Source organism: Choloepus didactylus, chromosome 13 (assembly GCF_015220235.1).
Source record: "Choloepus didactylus isolate mChoDid1 chromosome 13, mChoDid1.pri, whole genome shotgun sequence".
NCBI lineage: Eukaryota > Metazoa > Chordata > Mammalia > Pilosa > Megalonychidae > Choloepus > Choloepus didactylus.
Genome location: NC_051319.1, coordinates 10331624 through 10352751, shown reverse-complemented (window position 1 = coordinate 10352751; position 21128 = coordinate 10331624). Strand labels below are relative to the sequence as shown.

At 33.4% G+C, this 21128-nt stretch overlaps 2 protein-coding genes across 6 annotated transcripts in view; one reads left to right on the top strand and one right to left on the bottom strand.

The window, feature by feature from the left end:
- FAM169A (family with sequence similarity 169 member A) overlaps positions 1-13449 on the top strand; it is a 123134-nt gene extending 109685 nt beyond the window's left edge. For all 5 annotated transcript variants that reach the window (XM_037802066.1, XM_037802063.1, XM_037802064.1 and 2 more), the window contains 5 exons: positions 1777-1816; positions 2271-2421; positions 4809-4965; positions 7968-8168; positions 8991-13449. In XM_037802066.1, the coding sequence (XP_037657994.1) occupies positions 1777-1816; positions 2271-2421; positions 4809-4965; positions 7968-8168; positions 8991-9539 (1098 nt within the window). In that variant the 3' untranslated portion in view covers positions 9540-13449. The remainder of the gene's footprint in view (positions 1-1776; positions 1817-2270; positions 2422-4808; positions 4966-7967; positions 8169-8990) is intronic.
- A 667-nt stretch (positions 13450-14116) lies between these two features.
- NSA2 (NSA2 ribosome biogenesis factor) lies at positions 14117-21119 on the bottom strand. Its single transcript, XM_037802070.1, has 6 exons — positions 20967-21119; positions 19162-19349; positions 18546-18696; positions 17034-17213; positions 15267-15459; positions 14117-14368 (listed from the first exon to the last, which is right to left on the bottom strand). Exons 1-6 carry the CDS (start codon positions 20967-20969, stop codon positions 14301-14303), a joined length of 783 nt encoding a protein of 260 aa, XP_037657998.1. The 5' UTR covers positions 20970-21119; the 3' UTR covers positions 14117-14300.
- Between the last annotated feature and the right edge of the window lie 9 nt (positions 21120-21128).

Sequence of the window (21128 nt, the reverse complement as noted above, 5' to 3'; positions counted from 1 at the left end):
TTTCTCATATGAAACTATTTTGTATCTTTTTAAAATGAGCAATCAGAAAGGGAAGTGGTTTTGCTTGTTTTTTTTTTTAACTACATGATTTATTCTGTAGGTGGTAGTATTTCTATTTGCTTTTTCCTCTTTTTGTACATAGAACATTACATATGCTTTCTTATAAAGTGCTGTTTGTACCTTTTATTTATTCTAATAATCTGTCTTAACCTTTTCTAATCAAACTAAGTTTTCTGCAAGATAGGATTTTTATCTTATCTTTCACAGTTGTTCCCTGTTTGTGTCCTATAAATAGACCTTCTTGAGGTTCATGTGTTTACCATATTGTAAGGTTTCAATATTGTGTGATGGATGATGACTGAATGGAGAGCAGTTTCCTGTTTATAAATATAATAAAGTAGATACTATTTTAAGCACTGGACATAGATAAGAAATGGTTCTTATACATATGGAGGATAGGTGGTCCATCTTTTGAAACGGATGATAAACAAATATTTACAGGATGGGTTTAGAGCAAATGATGGAGGGCGCATAGCAGAGTGTGACTAACTCTGCCGAAGACTTGAATAGGTGAAATAGTGACTAAGGTGACTTTCAAAGGGTAAGTGGGAGTTTTATGGCAAAGGTTGTCAGTGCATGCCAAACAAGATTGCATGGAGAAAAACACGAAAGTTTGAAAGGAACTGCAAGTAGTTCAATATGGCTGAAGTCCTGGGTGCTTGTCGGTGAATGGTAGGAAAAGAACCTGGAGGACTAAAGAGTGATTGTGTTACGTAAGACCATTTGAAGAGTTTGAGAGTTTGAATTCCAAACAGGGATAATAGTGACAAACCACTAAAGAGTTTTTTTTGTTTTGTTTTTTGGTTTTGTTTTTTCTTTGTTTAAAGCAAAGGATTGGCAAAATTTGTGATTTAGAAACATAATTTTGTCATTAGAGTGGAGAGGACTAGAAAAATAATGTGATTAGATTGAGGGATTCCAATGAAGTGGCTATTGGAATAGTTCAGGTTAAAGATGATAAAGGCTCGAACTAAAGCAATGATAATACAGATGATGGGCAGTTTTAAGAGATTCTTTGGAGTTACAAGTTGACAGGCTATGTGATTGATTCAAAGACAAATAAGAAGTCATTACTGATTCACATTTTTGGCCAAAATGACTCACTGAATTGTTATTGTCATTAACCACAGTACGAATTAAGACTGGGGAAGACGAGTTCAGTTTAGGACATGTTGGATGTAGAATTGGATGGAATATACACTAGGAAATATTCCATTGTCAATAGAGCTTTGGAAATGGAGAAAGAAGTTGGGGAATTTAAGTCATATATTTGGATTCATCAGCAAATAGAAGTTAAAGTGGTAGATAAGTTAGTAGAAAAAATTACACAGGGACAGCATGTGGTCTGAGAAGAAGGTGGCAGAATATAGGAAACGATGCTATATGAATACGATGCTAGCATATTAGATGGCTTGATAAATTCTTAAGGTCATACTAAACTGAAGCTATAATATAAACTTTTTATTTTTTAAATTTTTTACTTTTTTTATTTTAATAAAATTTTATTGAGATGTATTCACATACCATAGAATCCATCCAAAATATACAATGAATGGCTCACAGAACCTTTTTTATGAAACTGATGTAATAGTGAATATAAAAAGTACTATTTGAAAAACATTTTTAAAAAGTTCTTCTTTAAAGCTCTGAATGAAGTAGGTCTATATAGAGAAAAAATTATCTAAAATTAAATTTTAATCTCTACCTCTATTTTAGATTGATTCTCTAAAAGATACCTTTGCAAGTACTTCTGAAGGTAAGAAGTTTAGATGATTTCTCTGAATTAGGAATGTGTATTAATATATCACTTAGAATAAGAGAAGACTTTTCCAGCTCTAAAATTCAGATCTGGTTTCTAATACCACAGTTGCCACTTATTGTGCTGTGTGGATATACTGAATAAGCTACCGTATCTCTCTTTTCCATGTTTCTTTGTTTTTTTCCTGAAGATTACTGGAAGGAATATATGTAAAAATCCACTTTGCAAAACTCAGGGTAACATGGAAATGTGAGGAATGAATTTTGACAAAGTTATTTCATACTTTAGAAAAAGAACCTGGCATTGTTTTCTTATCCTGACTTATATGAGGGGAGGGCAAACCTGTATAATGGTAAAAATACATGTACACTATCATAGCTCTTGTTTTTCTGAACATTTTAATGGGCAATCTTTTGAATGCAGTTTTGTTTTTTTTTTTTTTTTTTTTTAGGTCATGACAAAACACCTGTTTCTACTCGCATGCGAAGCAGTCATCTAAAACGTCCAAAAATTGGAAAGAGGTTTCAGGATTCTGAATTTAGTAGTTCTCAAGGTGAAGATGAAAAGATTCCCCAGATTTCACCTACAGGTTCAATAAACAAGTAAAGTATTATTTATTTTACTTTCATTATTTTGTTTATTCTTATTTTCATATTATTATAGTTGGTATATAAGATGGAGGCTATTATTTACATTGTTGGTGTAGCAAATGACTTTGGAGTAGGAATTTGTATTTGAATTCTTCTCCAGAATTATTGCTTATACTTACCAGTGCCGTTAGCGTACCTTGACATTGGTTTTTTTTGTAGGAAGAAGTTAATAGTAAGAGAATGGAATAAACTCACTATTTTACTCTCTCATCCTAGTGATGTATGAAAATTCAGTATTCTAATGATTATATTATCCCATATAAGTCATTATCACCAACTTTGAATTTAATGGTAACTATGGGTTTTAGTGATGTTAAGGTTTAGTCAATTTTTTAAAAACCCTCAGTTTTATACTTTATAGCTGATTCAATTTACTGGGCTATTGGATATAATTTATAAATTAATAGTAACCATAGATAGCTCAGTTAATCCAGGAAATTATCTAACTGAATCTATAGAACCCTTGAGTCAAACCTTTATCCTTTATTTTTGTTTGAATTTTACCCTAATAGTCCTACCATCTGTTCCTGAGTCAACCATTTAATTAATTCATAGCTTTGTCATTTTGCTGTCTAATTATTGTAGTCAGGTAGAGAATTCTGTAGCTATGTCTTTTTCATTATGTAAATGAATTTAAATTTGGATAATTGAGTAATTATGTAAATGTTTTGATGAGAAAATCTAAACATTAAAGGCAAATATGAGTAAGTATTTACATCTAATAAGCTGTGAAAAGAATAAGAGTTCAGATAGTTGTGGTTTAGTCACTGAGCAATAATTTAATGTAGTAACCCTTTTTAGAAGATAATGTAACAACATTTTAAATTGAACATCCCAGAATTGTGGATTTTTATTTGCTTTTCATAAACAGAACAGTAACAATAAGATAAAATGCTTGTTTACTCAGACACTGTGAAGAACAAATTATCTTTGTTCTTGAAGAATTGACTGCTGAGTAGTAAAGACAGACATGCACACAGTTAAGAGTACTACAAGGTGGATTGTGATAGTACAATAACAAAAGTACAAAGTTTTGTGGATGCGGAGGAGAGAGTGATCTTTCTTATTGGGGGAATGGAGGGAATTGTTTGGATCAGGGATTCAAAGATAAGTAGAAATGTAATAAGAGTTAGCATCTATAAATTATGATCTGAGGGCCAAATCAGGCCTGCTGCCTGTTTTTGTAAATAAAGTTTTATTAGAACACATCCTAGTTTATGTATTATTTATGGTTCCTTTCTCATTACAGTGGCAGAGTTGAGTAGTTGTGCCAGAGACTGTGTGGCCCACAATGCCTAAAGCATCTGTCCTTTTATAGAAAAAATTTGCCAACCCCTAATCTACACCAGGGCTGTCCATTAGAACTTTCTGCAATAATAATGGGATTGTTTTGTATCTGCATTAGCCCAACGTGGTAGCCACTGGCCAGTGTGGTTATTGAGTCCTTGAAATGTGGCTAGTGCAACTGAGGAATTAAATTTCTAAGTTAATGGAATTTTAATTAATTTAAATGTAAATAGCAACATGTGTCTTATGGCTGTTATATTAAACCGTGAGATCTAGACTAGGGGAATAACATGAGCAAAAGAAAGATCTACAAGAAATTTTGGTAAGGATAACTGATGTATAAGTAAATGTAGCATCTAAAAGAGATAAAAAGCTAAGAGTCTGATCAAATAAAGGCTTGAATGCCAAGGACAACACTTTATTCTCTAAGCCTTAGAGAACCATCTAATGTTTCTGATCTGTGCCGTCACAGGCACAGGTATGTATGTGTATTAGAAAGACAGCTCTGAAAGCCTTGATACAGAATGTGCTGAATGTTTGAAGATGAGTTGGGAAGCAGGTAAAGTGGTCCAGAGAATTGGAGCCTCAACTATGAGGACAGAACAGTGGGGATGTTTGAAAGGCATTTCAGAGGTAGAACTAAACCATATGATTTATTGTCCAAACTGATATTTTTGATAATGAAAAAGGGGCATTATTATAATCATTCCAGTGCTGGAACAAAAGCTGCAAATTAGGACTGTTCCAGGGAAACTGGGAAGTATGCCCATTCTGATAGAGTAAGATCCAATAAAATATGGATAGGGATAGAATAAAAGTAGGGTCTAACTTATGTGATTGGGAAGATAGTGATATTATTATTTGAACCAGAGAACAAGACAACAAAGTTTAAGTTTGTAAAAAAAGTTGGTTTTGGACTAGTAAAGTCTGATGTTGTTGACTAAACAACACTTTGTTGATTCTCTAGTGTTACTTTGTTAAGAAAGGATTCCTGACATTTTATATTTATCCTTAATAAAATAAGTATAAAATTGGTTTTCTTTTATTACGAGATTGGAGTCCACTGCACGCACATCAGAGAGCTCAGAAGAATTCCTGGAAGAAGAACCCGAAGAGAGTGTGATTGAATTTGAAGATGAAAGCAGTGATAAAGATGCACGGCCAGCACCAGAAACCCAGCCATGCCTGGAGAAACGAGATGATGAAAAGGTATGAAATCATTTTCTAAACAAAATGAATAATACACATATCTGTGCCTACAACAGCTTAGCACACAAATTTTTTATGGTTCTCTATGGCTTAGAAAATCAAGTGTACTGCCTTGGCATTCAAGGCCTTTCATGGTCAGCCCCTTATCTTTTTGAATAAAATGAATACTCTTGCCTGGAGAAGCAATTTGGTGAAAAGGTCTGAGATCAGTTATTGAAGAAAATGAATGAAATTAAAGTAGGTTTTAACTTTCTTATATATTGTTAGAAAAATATATTTTAGAGTCAGTAGAAATTATGTTTAGAGTTAAAAAAACATATCTATGCAATAAATAGGTACTGGGGTTGGGAGAGATAAAATTACAAGTATAATTTTATATTTCAAACTAAGTGAGTTCATAAAAGTTTGACTTAAAAGATAAACTAAGTAGTAAGGACCACCCTCAGTGTATTTAAAGTGTAAATTAATTTTTGAAATTAAACACACGTAAGAAGAAACACAAATGATATGACTATCAGGGCTACCTTATAGAACCAATTTGAATGCCTTCAGGTCCAGTGAGCCCTAGATTGCACCCCTATTTTGGCAGAGGATAGGAATTAATAATCCTATAGAAAAAAATTACATGACCACAGTTGATCTTGGAAATTCTTGGAAAAATAGCTATACTGTACATACACTCAAATATTTATTCCTATCTTCTTTTTACCTCCTCTTTATCTATATTATGTCATTTTCTTCAATATCATCACTCCTTTCCTCTCTAAAGGTTCTTTACTTCTTCTTTCATATGTATTTAAGTTTATTAAAAAAACTTTACCTGTTTGCTAAGTCCAGTCACCATCTTAATAAATGTTACTGATTTTTTTGTCTTAACCTATTCCAATTTAGCTTCTGCTGCGTCTACCTTGTGAAACTGTATTTTTTTTTTAAATGGCATATTCTTGTAGAAATTTGGGGAAACAAATCACATACAAAGAAATAGAAATAAAAAAAGTGTTTATATATTTCTACATGTTTATAGAAATGTTTGTAGCTTTTCTTTTAAAAAGCTAAGATTATACTGTACCAATGCTACCATATATCATGTGCATTACCTTTTGTAGTATAGTCACCATGTACTCAGTTGCTATCTAGCAAATACAAAGAAATCTAATCTTTGCGGGCCTGTTATTTAAGTTAATGATAAAATGCCATGTGATTATTTTTTGTTATAATAATTGGATTTACAAAATGAATGGCAATTAATTGGCCAAAAATGTATTCCATGATCTTAAGCCAAGATTCCTGATTATAGCTTATTTACAGGGAGGTGACATGTGTGTGGTGATTATATAAAGTCGCAGAATCTTTTCTATTTAATATGATTTAAATTATTTACATAATAAAAAAAAATCCTTCATTTAAAAAAAAAAGATTATACTGTGCGTATCTTCACATAACCTGTTTCATTCATCCAATAATACATCAATACATCAAGAACAGAACTCCTGTAGGGCCCCACTGACAACTTACCTTTCACTTCCAATAGCCTTTGTTTTCTTAGATTGACTACTTTATCTTCCTCAGAATTCTGCAGTCCCTTGACTTTGTAACATCACTGTATTTTGGTTTCTTAGTTTTTCAATCTCTGAAGTTTTTTTGGTTGTCTTTTGGCTCTTCTCCTTCCTGATTTTCCTTTATTGTGGACATTCTGGAAGACTCAGTTCTTGACTTTCTGATCTTTGGTTCATGCTGTCTTTTTTGAAAACATATCCAATCTAATGGCTTCTGTGTGGATGACCACTAGCTTTGGTTCTCAGTATTGTTACAGACTCCAGCCCCATTATATTATTTTCTTATTGGATATTCTATTTAGACAGGTGTCTTTTATCAACTTAAATGCAACATAATCTCTATTCTTTCTTATTATTTCTGTATTGAGTCTGTTTTCTTGTATTTTATCCTTTATTCTATTCTCAACCCTAAAACCTTGGGGGATTTTTTCTTTGCTGTTGCTTATCACTTTTAGCTACTTGCCAAAATTCTGTATATTTTTAGCCTTTTTTGCAATAGCTTTCTCATTTCCTTCCTTCTAACATTTCTCCTTCCCTAATTGGTTCTTTTATGGATTTTAATATAATTACATTCTGTTTACAATCTATTCTATATACAGTGTAGCAGATTAGTTTTCCCTTGGAAATTTTTCCTTTATATCCTTTCAGGGATTCTATATAATCTAGCCCAATATATTCTGAACACTTGGGTGCATCAGTTTTCTAATTTTTAAAATGCCCTCTAATAGAATGTCACTAGGATTAATTAGAAATATTAGAAGTTCAAGTCTTGTATATTGATAAACACTGAAATAATAGTTTCAGAAATTAAAGGGTTGTGTTGTCAGATAGCATTTCCATATTTTACTATAATGTGATGCAGGGAGCAGGATTGTTCAAAAGTTACCAAGGGTTGACTAAACCATGAGCTAGCTGAGGTAGGGGCTCTTTTACCCCAGCAGGAGGGGCTACACCAAGCTCAACTAACCATGAAACTGGAAGCCTGCTTTCCCTGGCAAGGTAAATTGCAACTTCCCACAGGCCCCAAAGACTCCAAGTGCTGGACAGCTGGTGTCCCGTAAAGAGTTGGCACTAAATTTAGACTACTTCTGGTACCTTTTCATTGAAAAAGTTCTTCCCATGATGACCTTTTAAGAAGGAAGAACATGAAGGGGGCAGTGTCTCTCCACTGAATCTGCAATCTACACTTTGTCTAGAGGACACCTCTCTAGGACAACAATGGGTATATGGGGTACCTATGCATACTTTCCTTTTGCTGTCCTTGCCTTATAAGTATCCTCTTTCCCCCAGTAAGACTATTCCTTAACCCATGCTCTATGATGTTAATGGAATTTCTCTCTAGTCCTGGTACACGACAGGTAGGTACTGAAAAGGGACCCATCTTGCATGAGAGATATATTGGTTTGTAATTGTGCTTTGACTTACTTTCTTTCCTCGATGGTGTAGGAATCTGCGTTAGAGCCTATGAACGGTGAGATAATGGCTGATACTCTTAAGACCTCACTTACACCTGAAGAGGACTCCACTAGTGATGTTTTAGATGAAGAATTAAAATTGCAGTCTTTTAATTCCAGTGAAGACTCTACTAATCTTATTCCACTGGTGGTAGACTCTTCAAAGCCCCATGAGGTTGTTGTACAAGATAAGGTAAGGGGAAAATAATTTTTTCTAAAGTTGGTGACATTGGGATATGTGTGTGTGTGTGTGTGTTTTGCCCCAATTTCAGGAAAATTAACTTTTACACTAGATTTAGTATTTTAAGAAAATATAATCAGTAATAGCCCATAAATTCAGATATTTGTAACCTTATTCATTCATATCTGACTTAAGGTAATAAATTGTGTTTTCTTTTGTAGACTTAGGGAAATTAGAAAAGTAAATAAAGCATTATTTACCAAATATTTGAGTACCTGTTACTTAACCATAGGTTATGGCCAATATAGTAATTTTAATTTTTTTTAAAATTAGAGAGTTTAGATTAGTGGGAAAAACTTGAACAGAGTATTTTAAAAGCCAATTTAAAGCTAAAAAGCTATTGTGTAGTTGTATTGCATAAGTAGGTGAATAAAATTTCCATTGCCCTTACCTATCGAGTGAAACCACAGCCAAAGGTGGCTTAGGGTCAAATCCCAAGGAACTCTTGGTTTTGGCTCCAGTAACCCTGCAAATCTAAATCCAGAGTGAATTCACAGTTTCAAAGAATCTGGATGTGAAGTTAAAATATCATAAGTACTATTCGAAGTAAAAATAGAAATTTTATTGTATCTTTAAAGCAAGAACTTAGTGTACAAAATTATAATGTGAGACAATAATTTGTATTCAGAATGTGTTCACATGATTAACAAAAGTAATGAGTACTGAATTCTTTCAATTTGTGGGTCACTGTCATTGCATATTAGTGCCTTGACATTAATTTATTTTAGAACTAGATTGTAAAGTTTGTTTGTTCACCAGGTTTTTTATTTTCAGACCACACATACAATTGATACAGAAACATTGATAGAAGAAAGCCCATCTGATGAAAAGGGACATACTGAAGGGAAACTACCACTAGTTTCAAGAAAGAAAGCACATTTTGGGAGTTCAGACAATGTTGCTACCATCTCAAATGAGGAAAGATCTGACAGTGGTTTTCCAAATTCTTTGGTAACTGAGTTTTCTGAAGAATCGATCTCTGAAAATTTATCACCCAACACTACTTCCTCATTGGAAGATCCAGGTGAGGAGGGGGTTCCTGAGCCCCAGGAAACGTCTGCTGCTCTTCCTCAGAGTTCTTTGATAGAGGTTGAACTTGAAGACGTGCCATTTTCACAGAATGCAGTACAGAAAAACCAGTCAGAGGAGCAGTCTGAAGCATCTTCTGAGCAACTGGATCAGTTTACACCATCAGCAGAAAAAGCTGTAGATAGTAGTTCAGAAGAAATAGAAGTGGAAGTGCCTGTTGTAGACAGGCGGAATTTAAGAAGAAAGGCCAAAGGGCATAAAGGACCTGCTAAGAAGAAAGCCAAGCTAACCTGAGTGAAGAAGAAATTCTGATGATAAATCCTCTTCTTTGTAACATAATTATTGTTTTTAAAAGGTGGTACTTAATAAATAGCATGGGGCACAGGACAAAATTTCTGAAATTTTCAATTTGAACTTGTTTATGATAAGCTCTTTTTTTCTCCCCTCTTAGGACCTAGGATTCACCATTCTTTTTAATTTTTCAGGCTATTTTGTGTAAATACAGTTTTTTATTTTTACTAACCATGTTTCAATTTTGGGAAACCAGATCATACTATATTTTCATCTTCAGCAGGGGGGGCATCTGACCATTCATGTTTAAAAAAGTAAAAAACGCCTGTCAAAGCAGTAGGCTTTTCATTACTTGTAAGGATCACAGAAATCTTTTATACTAAAGGTTTTAATAGTAAACCTAGTGAGGGTTCTAGAAGTTTTTTCTTAAATTTCAAAGTTAATGACCATTTTTAAAAAGGTAGTCATGCCTAAACAAAAATAAGTGTCCATAAATTAGAATAAATATAGCTTCAAGTGAGTGACAGCACAAATACAGAATTTATGATCAAAGGTTTTTGGTGATATTTTGACCTCTAATCCTTCTACCTGTAGATGCAGTTTCTTCCTTCAGCCTCAATGCCTGTGGAAAAGACAAACAAAATCTGTTTCCAGCTCACTGTATCATCTGTTATCGGCATTACTGTTAGGGACTTAACTCTGTCATCTAGACATTAATATAATAAAGTTATTTAAAATTTCATTTGAAGTATTAGTTTGCTATCAATTTAAATTTTAGTTTCTCCACATTCACAGATGCTTACAGGCTTAGAGTATGCTTTCGCTTTAATCAGGTAAACTTCCAACTAATTAATTTTGGGATACAATTTGTTATAACTTGGACTATCTGGTCCTGATCACAAGGCTAGATAGAGCTGGGGGCTATATTTTGTCCCCACCCAGTTAACATCTCACAAATGTGAGGCCCCTTCCTAAGGCTTCTCTTTAATCCTGCCAATGCCGAAATTCTGGAATCCTATCTATATTCTTCTCAGCTTTTGTCTACCTCCCTAATTCATGTAGTGATTCTCCTGTCAAAAGATCTTCCTACATGTTAAGTTATGCCATTGGTGTCCATTTTTGGGTATGTTTGAACTGCCGCATAATCTTAGGCCTAGATGGCAGGAGTAAAGCTGCCCCAGGAGCTATAGTTACACAAGTTTAAATCATGGTGGAGGCTATCGTTGGCCTTTTTGGTCCTGGTCATTCATGGTTTGTTTTGTGAGAACAGGTTGTATGCTAGCCTGTATGTGTACATTGTGCTGCCACAGCAAAGGTCTTTGCCTAGGAATATTTAATAATTAAAAAAAAAAAGTCCCTCAACTTTTGTATAGTAATTTTTTATTTAAAAATGAACAAAATGATTATTCTTAGAATTCAAACTGAATTTTGAAACAGTCCTACTCTTTGAAAGTATCAAGTGTATTTGAATCTGCACTTAAATTGGAGAATGCTTTGAGCCCCTTTAGATTTTTCGTAACAGCTTGGTCCCTGTGTGAAAAAATGTTATGATTTTGTATCATTATTTGAGGTACTAATGATCCGTGTTGAAGCTTTATTAGCATAACTCTTTTAGTCATATCACTAAATTTCATTTTTGGATGTTGATATATTTAGGAAGATCTCATTAGTTGAGTTAAAAATTATTAAAACAGGCAAACCCTCCTATCTGTGTAAGATTTTGAACACTTGTATTATCTATGTTTTCTTTGTTCTTCAGAATTCAGGCAGTGGCAGGATTAAAGTGAAGCTTTAGGTAGAGACTGCACACCTGTGAAGTATAGAGCCAGATTATTTCACTCTAAATGAAAATTAAAGAGCTTTGAACATTTGTTTTCTCAACAAATGCTAATTAAGTGGAAGTTAAGAAGAAGTAAGACTAATATTACTGTGTCTATCACATGTTCATGCCTGTTTTACTCATTTCATGAGATACTTTGCTTATATTTAGGGAAATAACAAGATTCTGCTAATGTTTGGTAAATTCCTAACCTTTCCACTTTTCATTTCTTGAAACAGATTTAAAAAAACCTGTTCTAATATTTAAATAGTTTACTTTTTCTACTGGGACTGCTCATTATTCTCTTTAAAGTACTTTATTTAAAAGATACAAGTTTACTGACAACTTGATGTGGCATGAATAGTTGCTGAGTTTATAAAAAAGAAATGTGCAAGTTATTCATATATGACCACTGAAGACTGAAAGTATAACCTTGTTCATGGTTGGTTTATTCTTAAACAGTAAGTGAATTTTAAGTTACTTCAAAACTTTTTGTTAAAGACACAACAAAACTTTTATGTCTTACCTGACAGAAAATATTTCGGGGTTTATAGATGGTAGAGAAAAATTAGGTCACATGGAAATACTTAACTTTAATGTTCTGTAACTTAAATAAGTACACAATTTATAACAGAACATCCTCAGTAAGGAATATAAACTTAATCAGATACTTGTAGTTTTTGCAAGGTGTTAGAAAACCTTTCAGAATTAGAGGACTGAAATCTGATCCCAACCTACTAGTTGCTGAGCGTCCAGTCACATTCTACATGGTCCTTTGTGAGTTGCTTTTTTTGTTTAGAAGTCTTGTTTGTGGAGAAGGGAGTTCACTTCAGTTTGTACATACATATATATTTCCTTGTGTAATATAAAACAGAATAGTTATTAGCAAAATTTAAGTTCTAGTTTAAGTTCTAGTTTCCAGTTTTAAATTATTCAAATGCTAGACATCACAGAAATTAGTATATTCAAGAATTTATTATAATCCCTCTCTACAACTTTTAAAGGTGAGAGGGTCTATATGATTTTTTTATAAAATCAAAGAGCATGATTTAGAATGTCATTCTTCTACTTAAAATGTGTCTATATTAATGGTATTTCCATTCAATGTAGAGAATTACTATGGTAAAGATAACAGTTAATAATGATCTGTGGTTCATTTTTAGCAGACTACCAGAACACTACCTTAAATAGTTTCAGTGACTTCTGAAAAATATTTATGAAGGTTTATGATTGCATTGAATTGAGCCATTATCTAGTATCTAAATATCTGCTTTTATTAAATTCTTTACCTTTTGGGATTACCATTCTAATGATTAGTCACACCAGCAAACTGAAACAGGTCTTGTTGTAAATAAAGAATTTATATTAACATTACTCATCTATGTAACAGTATTTTAGAAATAAATTTCTGCCTTGTATGTCCGCTAGTAGCAGTATGGTGTTTAAAGTGTGATCCAGTCTTTCATGGGTGCAATCAATTACAAATGATATGGTTATGTTTGCATACTTAATTTTAAGTGTTCTTTGTCCTTTACAAGACATTAATTTGTTGATTTTGATTCTAAAAAATAGGCAAACCTCAGTTCTATAGTAGCCAATGCTTACTTGCAATCGATTTTTTTTCACCTTTCAAAACTTGTCATTCACATATCACCCATTTCTCTGTAATGACCAAGTTATTTGTTAAATTCTAATTGTAAGAAAGATTAAGCTTCTGTATCATCCTAAGTGACTGACATACTGGATCATCAATTCCAAGGAACTAGCCTTTCTTTTCCTAAGTGTCTGTAGGTGTTTTATAAACTTCTGTTTAGAAATGATGTTATATTAATTCAGAATAGAAAGTCTTTCTGGAATACTTCTGTTTGTTTTCTTGGTAGTTTTTCTTTTTATGGTTTAAAAGTAGTAATTACATCTATATTTGTGATTGCTTCCTGGTCTGTGTTTTGAAATTATTTCCGTTTTCCTAATTTAGTTGATGAAATGTGTTTCGATATTGAATTTGTTTATATTGAATGATTTTGTTAAAGGCACAATTAATCACATTGGTTGTACTTGGAAGACAGACTTAAAAAAATAAACAATTTAAAACAATTTTGTGGTCATTATAGATTAATGTAATGTATAGATACATTAAAACTCAAAGTAATGTGCCACAAGCATATAGGACAGATCACAAAAGTGCTTTGAGCAAGTTCCAACCCTGAAACATTACCTTTTTTTACATTAAGTAACTGCAATTAAATTTCTTGTAGTCTTTTTAAAACTATTTAAACTGGAATAATTTAAACAAATTTTTAATTCTGAAAATATAAAAGTACCAGCCTGAGTTTGAAAGACAGAAAATGCTACAAGTACTTTTTGGTATATTTTTCATCTTTTTGATATGTAATTTAAAATATAGTTCCAAGCAGATATTAATTACTAGAAATGATAAATGAGAAGAAGAAAAATTCAGTGATCTAATGTATAGGGAAGTCACTAAAGATTAATCATGAAGGTGAAAATACGTATCTAAATAAGAGCTCACAGAAAAGGTCTCAGACATGACAAAGTTTTCTTAACTTAGGCCCCATATTTAAGTATATGCTAACCTTTTTGTATGGAAAAAAAAGGCGTTTTAAACTAGCACTGGTGGTTTTTCCAGTAATGATAGATTTGCACTGCTGACTACTCAATGCAGATGCTGATGAAGTATGATATTTAAAAAATTTTAATCATTCAATATTTTGAACATCTAAAAAGTAAACAGATCCAAAAATAAAGAACAATTTGTAAAACTGGGTCACTTTAATGTTTTTTCTTTTTTACAACATAATAGTTTTCTTGGTGATGACAAAAATATAAGATTCTGATAGTATTCAGAAACATGAGAGTAATGGTGGTTTTCCTGATTGGTATGTAGTCTTCAACAATTAAAAAGAGTTACTTGTATGAAACAGTTGTTAAACCAGTAAGACTGCATTTATGCATCCATCATTTTCAGGATTGTTGGTAACCTGGGCATACTTCCCTAGGGGCAGGGAGGGGAGATAAAAAAGGGATGTTAGTTCATGAAAAATTAATTTTAAAAAATATAACCTTTGCCTGAAATATTTCTAATAGTTCACTTTTAAGAAATTAAAAATGAACCATGATAAGGATGAGATTTCACAAAATTAAGACAAAGCTTGAGTTCAGAATACAATTTTTATATAAACTCTGATTTTATAAATGGTGGTCAGTTCCATTCTGTTAGTACATTGTATTATTAGTTCTTGGTGCTTTGAGCTGAGCATTGTTATTTTTTCACAGGATTCTTAGCAAAAAGGAGGTTTGAAGCAATATAACAACCCCATTTAAAATTAAGATCAGCCAACATAAAGTATGAGCCAATGTATCAATCAGGAAGTTATACAGAATATATTCTTCCCTTATTCAAAGAACATTAGAAATTTAGAAATATCTGTGTATTAAAAGAGAACTGAGAAAATGAGGAAAAAAAATTTAAAACTGCTACATGATGCATTTCAGTTTTACTTATCACTGAAATAGTGTGGTTATGTTTGAAATGTTTTCCTTCCCTGCCTATGGTTAACTTATATTTTCTTCCAATATTTTTGTTACCATGCCATATTTTGCACCTGCTCTCATAATAAATGACTTATTTTTATTAAAAAGCTTCAAATAAATCTAGTAGAATATAGTGACACCTTATGTAAACTGAAACCAATAAACCAAATTTAAAAAAGAATTGCATTCACAACTTTTTCTAAAAACAGTATTCTTTCAAATCTGATTTTTATATATATGTTTTTAACTCATTAAATTTTTCTGCATTAAAAAAATTGCTTATTTTACGTCAACTTGAAAGTATTTCTATTTTAAGACTGTAGAACAGTAGCAGCCCCCTATTAAAAAAATGTACTTACCCCAAATAACCTTGCCTCCTTGTGTCACAAGGCCCAGCTCACTCACATTCACTTCAATGACAGTACCTTTGGTAATAACACCCAAAGTTGTATACAGTGGCGACGAGGGATTCTTCTTTACACCAAGTATTGGCAGACAAAAGGTGGCCTTAAGTTCAGGATGTGTTACATGTGCCTTCTTGAAACGTAAGCCCTATTAAGTCAAATGCAAAAATGTCTGTTTCCAAAATGTTAACAATGAAGGGGAGTGGTACATTTTGCTTATCTTTTCCAACTTGTTAACAAAAAATATGGATCAAATTATGTCAAATCTTAAGGTACCACACAAAAAATTAATTTTACAGACTAAAAAACTGATAATTACAGGATAAATGTGAGGGAAACCATGTAACAGCTAGCTAGCAAAATACTCAGATTTTACTTTGTCCAGTTAATTACATCCACTGAGGACTTGCTATATGCCAGGCACTATACTAGAGCTAACAAAAATACTCCTGTAAACGTGACAACCTTATAACACCCCGCCTTTTTTTTTCTTTTTTAATGGTGAAACAAGAATTGGCAGGTTAAATGACTTGATTCTATGGTAAATGGTGTGTGGTATGTGGGAATCAAGCCTAGGTTCCCCAAACCTAAGTTTTTAGTTACCTCATCTACCATCTATGATAAAAAAGGGGTGGACTGTCAGCTCTCTTTGCATTTCTGGTAATATTGGTCAAAAACTGGAGAGAGCCTAGAGAGATCTGAGCCCCACCCAATCACCTAGATATGGGTTTTGGGGGGTGTGGTACTTTGAAAGCCACAATGCTTTGCAGTTTCTTAAATTGGATTTCTACCTGGTAGGGGAGGGACAGAGGACACTAAATCAGCTTCTTTGTAACTTATTTATCAAGCTTAAAAGAAACTTACACCATTCAGAAGGCCACATGATTAATTCACAATGAGAAACTTACCTGCCAAGCTACAATTAACCCAGAACAGCTTGACTAGTATATTCTCTCTCTGTAAAACTGATAGTTACCAAAATGTATTCAGAGGATTATGAGTATGGAATCAAAACAAGAGGAGTTGATAAATGTAATCCACAGCTAGGCAAGTGGTTTCTGTGAAGGGCAGACAGTAAACATTTTTGGCTTTGCAGGTCATTTGGTCTCTTGCAACTATTCCACTTTGCCAGAAAGCAGCATTGGCAATATGCAAATTGATTTAAAATGAATAGTCATGGCTGTGTCCCAATAAGGCTTTATTTACAAACATGGTTTGTGGACATTTCAATCCATTAAAGATTGCATGCTGAATATTTTCAAAAGGGTAAGGTACTTCACTTACTAAACCTGAGGTGACTCTTGAAAAAAGTCCTACTTGAGCATTCTCACAGTTCTCCTCAAAGACAAGTGCTTGAGGACTAGTACAGTGTCAGGCATATAGCAGACACTCATTTGTTGAATGAGTAAAATATTAACTCTTACGCAGAAATGAAGATTCTAATAGGTAATGTTTAAAAGTCAGGATTTATTGACAATGCCTGTTATGAAAATTCTTTTTCATCTCAATGTCTTATAAAGCTGAAGAAGATTCTTGACCTTAGTGGGAAAAGTGTGAAATAACCCCTATTAATAACTTAAAGTAACAAAAATAACATGAAAACACCATCCTTCAACCTGATTTTTATAGCAATTGTAGGAAATTTCAGGAAATTGCAATATACTTTATAAGTTTAACACAGGAACTAATATTTAAGCCAACACACTCTTGCAAATCATTTACCATTGGTCTAATGAATCTTTCATATTTAGGTGGTTTTCGTGTAAAGCCATCTCCAACAAAGCAGACTTTAGTAACCATCCTCTTCCAAGCTTTCTTCTTTCTCTTTCCTGTTCGAATAACTTTTAATACTTCTGTTTCTCCCTGGGCACGAACTTTGGGCAGAGGGACTTCCCATTTCCCCTAAAAACACCACAATTCAAATTTATAGTATTAGTCAAGAACAAAGAAAACAAAAATCAAATAGGCTTTAGTTGTACAAGGTAGTAGATTTACTTCTGTTCCTGACTATTCCACACATTTTTGGCACAACTCTTTTTCTAGAGAACTGTACTGTCTCCTCACAAGCCCCAAATGAGGAAGAAATAGTTATGTTTATACATCATGGGTACAGTAAATAAAACCATTTGCTTGAACTAAAAATACCACTTGTATAAAATAGTGACTTCTAAAAGCAGCATGTCTACTATAAAGAGTTAACAGCATAAAACTGGAAGTCTGTATCTTTATATTTTTACTTCAGATGGATCCTAAGATTACATTACTGGGAAGACAAAGCCATCAATAGATAATTTTTATCTTCCTAGAATGCAAATTCTTTGAAAAAACGGAAGTAGAATAAGGCAGTAGAAAGAATAGTGGACTTGTTACTAAGACAGGTTTCTAGGAGAAACTCTACTATTTCATAGGTATGTGACCATAAAAAATGATTAACAACCTCTTAGGCTCCAGTCTCTTCATCTGTAAAATGAGGGTGTTAAAATAGATAGATAATCTCTAAAGCTTCTTTCAATGCTAAAGTTCAACCATTCTCATTTCTTTTCTATTTACGTATCAGAAAAGCACTACTAATTTTAAATCAAATTTGGAGACTATAAGCTCTTTAAATTTAGATACCACATATTTTGCTGCTATCTGGATATCTGCCAGTCTATCCACAAGTGTTTAAAAAATATCTATATCTTTTTCTCTTGTTTTTAACAGTATTTAGCATAACTGAACACCAAGCATATTCAGGGGTATTAAAAAAGAAATTTGCTTTATTTTTATTTAAGTCAAATCACTTAGGGTGTTTTCCACTATTCTACTCTTTAGCCAGTTTTAGCACTGAAGGGCAGCAAAAACAAGAAGCAATTGTTTCTGTTTCTACACCACAGCATTTATGATTTGTCAAATACTGGAAGCCGTTAAATACTGGATTTGTAATTCACTGTTTACTAACTAGCTTTTTGGTTTTAAATAATTTTTTAAACAAAAGATGTGCGGCATTCTAATAATTTTTAAAAAAAACCATTAAATGCCAAAACCTGATAATAAGAAAGCAAGGCTTATTATTATCTGAACATTTTATACAAAGTAAAAAGGTACATGACAAAATTTACAAGGACTTCAATGTCTAAATAAGAATATTAGTTGGACTTTATGTTTCAAATTAAACTGAAAAAAACTACTCATATTTAAATTAAGGAATTCTCCTAAAGAACAAAGAAATAGACTTCAATTTTTATTGCTTACCGCTTTCTCTTTCCGTTTTTGTTTAATCATATTGGAAAGTACTTTAGCTCGGCTCTGTCCCTCTCTGTCCAGCAGATAGGCAGGTACTGCACCCTGTGGAGTCTTCTCGTCATTCTTTTGCTTGGTATTTCTCTTTTCATGCATTTTGATACTTTCAGAAAGGAAAAACACGCAAGATTATCAGTTTTAAAAATTTTTTATTGTAACTAAATACAACATAATATTTCCCATTTTAACCACTTTTATGCATACAATTCAGTGATGTTAATTACTTTCACAATGTTGTTCTACCATCACCTCTATCCATTTCCAAAACTTTTCCATCACCCCAAACAGAAACTCTGTACCCATTAAGCATTAACTCCTCCATTCCCTGCCCCCGGGACCCTGTAATCTACTTTCTGTCTCCATGAATTTGCGTATTCTAGTTACTTTATATAGGTTTGTTTATTCTAATTATTTCATATCAGTGAGATCATACAACATTTGTCCTTTTGTGTCTGGATTATTTCACTCAACATGATGCCTTCAAGGTAAGATTATCAGTTTTAAAAACTATTACCTGATACATGGTAAGTTTATTCGTTGCAACAAATAAATATATGGGACTACTTACGTCTTTTTCATTTGTATTTTCTCAGCATGGCGCTGTTTATGGTAGAGCTTAGCCTTCAGACCAATCATCTTTTTTGCCTTCTTTGAACGTTCATGAGCCTCTCTACTTTCTTTCTTTCTCTTTTTCTCATGGTAATCCAAACGATATCCATAGCGTTTACGGTGTAACTCAATATATTCATTTTGTGGCTATAAAGATAAAGAGGTGTTAGTTAATTTTAAAAAGTACTTAATTATTCTAAAATACTTTCTGTTACACAGCACATAAAGTATAGAAGACCCTATATGAACCAAATGTTCACTTTCATAAATAACAAACTGTTAAGCTTATTCACATCACAATAAATTTTGAAACCAGACATGAGGCATCAGGTTTTATAACTGTAATAATCTCAGTGAAAGCTAACAATCATTGAATATAAGGTACTTCAGCATTTAAAAAATATATTTTTAATATCAAAGGAATTGCCCCAAATCTACTGGATCACAAAAATGATAATCTAATCACAGGATCCACACACACCCCCGCCCCCCACCCAGAACACAAGGAAACTATTTTTTTGTAACATCACCATTTTATACTTTTTGTTTTTAAAAATTTAAGTTAGTTTTATCAAAGTGTAATTTACATAAAACGTGCCCTTTTTAAGTGTAGATGTACAGTTCTGAATTTTGACAAATTATAGTTGTGTAACCACCACCATAATCAAAATACAGAATATTTTCACCACATCAATAAACTCTCTTGTGCCCCTTTGAAGTTAACTCCTTTCTCCAACCCAATCTGATTTCTGTCCTGATAGTTTTGCCTTTTCCAGAAAGAAACATAAATGGAATGTACAGTATAGACGTTGGGGTTTGGCTTCTGTCACTTAGCATAAGGTGTTTGAAATTCACTGACTTGGTGCATCTATCTGTACTTCATTCCTTTTTATTGTTGTATGGATAGACCAACCACCATTTGTTCATCCATTCATCAGCTGGTATTTGGGTTCTTTCTAGTTTTTGGTGATTATGAATAAAGTTGCAATAAACACTTGCATATAGGTCTTTGTATGGACATATGTTTATTGCCAAACTGTTTTCCAAAGTGAATGAATTATTTTACCTTTCCACCAGCAGTATGTGGTATCCTTTTTGCATTTTAAATGCCCGTTTTATTTTAAACACCAGTTTTATTTTAAACATAAATCCTGAGTCCATTTGTATTTTTAGACTGTAATGATGCAAAGCCAACTCCAGCAAGGAGACCGCTGACTACACTCAAAGGATACTAAGTATCCAGTGTAGAGTTTTCAACACATCGCAAAAACTTCACAGCAACCACGAGGTATGTGGAATGACATTTTGCACACAGAGATTAGAAATGTAGTACAAAGAGAAAGGATCTTGCAGTTAGATAAATCGGGGCTGTAAGCCTGACTCCGCAATTCATTAGCAGTTTGGCTTTTGGCAAAGGCACATTTTCCGTTTCCTCAGCAGTTAAAATGAAGTAGCGGGATTAACACTCACGGTGAAGGGTTATCATAAGGTTCAGCCACTAAGCTCTGGCATTGATGGCACACAACACGAGAAACCAGGAATTTAACAAAGAGAAACCTGTCTCGATCCAAAGCCTGTGCTCTGGCCAGTACCCCAAGCTCTCTCTCCAAAGTGAAATATTTTCACTCTACAGAAACTAACTACCCCAGAATCCATCCTTATCTTCTTCACTTCCTGGTTGCCACCTCCCACCTCCACCCCACCACCCATGGAGCCCCTACGTTCGACTCACTCAGACACGTGGGTCCGAGGCAACCTCCTTACCATGATGGTCGCCGCAGAGCCGCCAGTCGCAGCCGCCGGGTAGCGAAAAAGCAGTCAGTTTTCGGGTCTTTGAGACCCACAAACCGACTCCACGAAACACGCGATAGGAAAGGGCCACGTTGCAAAACAGCCGAGTCAAACGCAAGCTCAATGCAGCCGTTC